This window comes from Sinocyclocheilus rhinocerous, unplaced genomic scaffold (assembly GCF_001515625.1).
Source record: "Sinocyclocheilus rhinocerous isolate Xijiao unplaced genomic scaffold, SAMN03320098_v1.1 scaffold3859, whole genome shotgun sequence".
NCBI lineage: Eukaryota > Metazoa > Chordata > Actinopteri > Cypriniformes > Cyprinidae > Sinocyclocheilus > Sinocyclocheilus rhinocerous.
In genome coordinates, this window is record NW_015647971.1 from 143,932 (window position 1) to 147,893 (window position 3,962).

Genomic DNA, 3,962 nt, shown 5'->3' on the forward strand with positions numbered 1-3,962 from the left:
TGTGTGGCCTGGATGAGTGTAAGATTTCCCGGCCTGAAATTGCATCCCAGTCCGGCCCTGGAACCATGCACCGTCCACCCCTACTGTCCACTCAGGATATTTTATGTCATAAGTCCAGCATTAGTGTAACAATCATAAAGAAAATCATCAACAAAGAGGGACAGATATATAACATTAATATAATCAAATGATCCGATGGTAGCTGTTCTCATTGCAGCCTGTCTGACAGACATTTCTGGCTGGATGAAGGACCATCACCTTCAACTCAACCTTGCTAAGACAGAACTGCTTGTGTTCTCAGTAGGGATGCACCGATACCATTTTTTAAAGACCGAGTACGAGTACCGATATTTTTTTCCTGGTATTCGCCGATACCGATACCTGTTTTTTGGGATGTGGCAGTTTTCCAAGTAATGACACAGTGAGACTAATAATTTTAGGACAGCTTCTCTGTAATTATGAACAACTGTAACTCAAAAAAAAATTTTTCTGCTTGTCACAAGGTTGTCAAAGTACAAACCATTTTCACAGTATCTAATAATTTCCATAACCAAACCAAGGGCATAATAAAATAATATTATTATTAATAATAATAAAATAAAATAAAACATTTCTTTATCAACCTGTCACAAAGCTGCAAACTTATTTCACTGAACAGATGTTTATAACATAACACTGTGTAGCAATGTTCACTGTTGTGTAACAATCAAAAGTGTACAGTGAAATATAACAGTGAACTGTCTAATCATTGTGAGCAACACAATAATTGTAAGTGTAAGTGTTCATAAGCCATTAGCTAAGGATGTTCCTCAGAGCATTTGTACAGTATGTTTTTACTTTTGCAATAATTTTTGGGCCGTCAATCAGTTTGCATTATTTTTCAAAAGTAAGTGGCAGGTTTTTTTTAAGGAACAGAAGCATCTCTGCATGTTCAGCTACAAGCCTGCTTCTGTTGTCAGTCAGAATGTGTGACACTGAGCTGAAGAGTCTTTCACTTTCCACACTGCTGCATGGGGCTGAAAGATATTTTTGTGCCATTTGAGCCAGAGCAGGAAATCGCAGATTATTAACTGCCCAGTACATGAAGGGTTTCTCTGAACGACGCACAGTGGTCTCTCCAAGGTATGCTTCCAGCTGTATGGTGATGGCTGCTGGAGCTCTGCTCTCAGATGCAGATGCACATCCATCTGCAATTTCTTCAAAAACACTGTCCAGACTGCTACCTGGCTTGTCGCAGTGAGACCTTTTGTCAGCTGGTGCGCCATATGTGTCTCAGGTGTGGCTGTCTCTCCCACAGACATTTTTTGCAGCTCCAGTATCAACATTTCTTTGGCCTGACTGGCAGTGTCTGTGTTGGAGAAGAATTGATCTTTATACCTTAAACAAAAAACAATGATGACATTAGCATTTGTTCCGTGCAATTAAAAAAATATAAGAAGAAATTTAAATTACTCTTGCATTTTTTTTTTTATTGAATCTTATCACCTCAACATCTTTTACATTTTATTATTATGAGCAAATTAAAGCTTATCTATTATAACTTAATTTATAATCATAATTTTGTAAATTTATAGCAAAATTAATTAATGAATTTAAAATTGAGCACAAAAATATTAATTACCTCGGATCAAGTAAACTTGCAATGCAGTAAAGTGGGTTTTGCTCCATGTTGGAAAAGCGCCTCTGCAAAGCATCAAGCAAAGTGCTCTTCATTGTTTTGATTCCGTGGTCCTCATTCATTTGTTTCAGCAACAGTCTCTGTAGCACAGTGACAGCAGGAATTACATCTGAGGCTAAAGCATCTGAAGAACTCACTTGACGAGTCATTTCTTCAAAGGGAGCCAAGACATTTACAATCTTCTCCAGAAGATTCCACTGGTTTGAAGTTAGAGTGGCAGGGAGCTCGTTTTCAGACACATATACTCCAATCGCCCATTTTGCTCAATCAGAGACTGCACCATGTAGAATGTGCTATTCCAACGAGTCTGCACGTCTTGCTGAAGTCTTTTTATTGGTTGACGTGCTATTCCAACAAGTCTGCACGTCTTGCTGAAGTTTTTATTGGTTGACCGAGCTGTGTCTGAATATCCTGTAACCGAGAGTATGCCAGGTGGGAGTGTTTAAAGTGGCAGACTATTTTGCGCCCCACTCCCACACTCCGTCTCGCTGCGCTGTGACAGCAGACCCTCTGTGACGGCCAGCTGTAAAGTACGTGCCACACACGGAAGACTAGAAACTCCGGCCTCCTCCATGCCCTTTACCATGTTTTTGGCATTGTCACGGACCACAACATGGACAGAACTTTTGGGTATTGCCCAAGTCGCAAGCATTTCCTCACGAAGAAAGCCCACATCACACCTCAGTTCATCAGTTTGCACTGGCTGCCAATAGCTGCTCATTTAAAAAAATGTCTAAAGACACATCTTTTTGGTCAGCACCTGACCAATTAATACTAGCACTTATCTATTCTATTCTATTCTATTCGTTTTTTCAAATTTATAAAAAAAAACTTTGCTGTGTGTACTGTGCTAGACTAACTGAGGCTTGTCACATCACTTGAACACTGTTGCTCTCTTGTTGGTCTGATTGCTTCTATTGTTCTCCTCATTTGTAAGTCGCTTTGGATAAAAGTGTCTGCTAAATGATTAAATTAAATTTAAATGTAAATGCATGGAATAAACATACATATACATATATAAACATATGTGACCAAACATTCAGAGTATCACACCTGGAAGGTGATTTTTAAAGGATCAAAATGACAGTGTTTTATTATTTGCACTTTTGTGCTAAATATCTTTTATCATGCAATGTAGGAACTATTTTCAAAGTGAATTTTTATCATTAACTGCATACATTCTATGAAGACCTCTGGACACCTTGTTACAGTGTCATTAATACAGTACATCTGCATCTCTGAAATCAGGGGCCTCATTTATAAAATACTGTGTAGAAAGCATCCTAAATTTGATTTTACGATAATTTCTCAAAGTGCGTACGTGTGATTCATAGAACGAACGTTTGCACAGAAAATGTGCGTACGCCTCTATTTTAGATGTGAAATCTATAAATTGCAATGATCTTGAAATTGTGCGCAGCTGAACAGTTTCAGATCTCCGCCTTGTAAATTATGTCTAATTAATGTCATTGACTTATAAAAGAGCACCTGACAATGTCCAAATCTTTTACAAGCGGCAAGAATGGCTTATATTTCCAAAACTCGGGCAAACAAAAGTGCGTACGTCTGCTCAGACCCTGACGTGGCGCTAAGCTCTTTTCCACGTCAAAGACCGTTTTTATAAATATGAACGTTGGCGTGGATTTTTGCGTACGCACACTCTACGATCAAATCTGTGTGTACGCACGTTTTATAAATGAGGCCCCAGATTTCTAGATTTCTACGTTTGTGGCATCAAGTATAGTACTATTTCATTTTGTAAGTAACCTCTAGGAAAACAAAAGGAGAATAAATAAAATAGTCATTTAAGCTTTTAATGTCATTTTCAGTCATATTTGAAACATTATGTGTTTCAGGAAAGACTGATATTGTATTCATTACAGATCTGTGTTAAACATTTTGAACAGATTTTCAGTGCTCTAGAAACTTTATGAAGTTTCCGAGGGCCGCACATGGCTGAGGAAGTTGGAAGGTTTTACGTATTTGATGTTTTCACAGTTGCCAGTCAAGTTGCCATTTCATTGATTTAACTTCCTCCAAGGTCAAAGCTGCAAGACAATATATCTCTGTAAATTAGCTGATTTCACATAATTCTGTGAATTTTGTCATCACAACAGTGAGCACTGGAGTTGTCTAACATAGAAGTTTTGAATGTATGGTCTCTGTTGTCCCACCTGATGCTTACCTCATAGGCAGAGACTCAATATAATCCAACACGCCTCTCTGCTTTAAAGTTGCTACCAGCATAACCACTGTCTTAAATGGTCAGCAGTTGTGCTATTTT

General features: G+C 38.3%; 1 protein-coding gene across 1 annotated transcript; it reads right to left on the reverse strand.

The window, feature by feature from the left end:
- Nucleotides 1–753: 753 nt before the first annotated feature.
- On the reverse strand, nt 754–2,004 carry LOC107709522 (zinc finger BED domain-containing protein 4-like). Its single transcript, XM_016514013.1, has 2 exons — nt 1,622–2,004; nt 754–1,377 (listed from the first exon to the last, which is right to left on the reverse strand). Exons 1-2 carry the CDS (start codon nt 1,825–1,827, stop codon nt 960–962), a joined length of 624 nt encoding a protein of 207 aa, XP_016369499.1. The 5' UTR covers nt 1,828–2,004; the 3' UTR covers nt 754–959.
- Between the last annotated feature and the right edge of the window lie 1,958 nt (nt 2,005–3,962).

What these genes read in the sequence shown, in the direction of transcription:
- LOC107709522 (XM_016514013.1), bottom strand. Translation starts at nt 1,827, where the DNA reads ATGACTCGTCAAGTGAGTTCTTCAGATGCTTTAGCCTCAGATGTAATT. An exon ending in GCAAGTTTACTTGATCCGAG is followed by an intron (nt 1,378 to 1,621) that starts GTAATTAATATT and finishes TTTTTGTTTAAG; the next exon opens with GTATAAAGATCAATTCTTCT.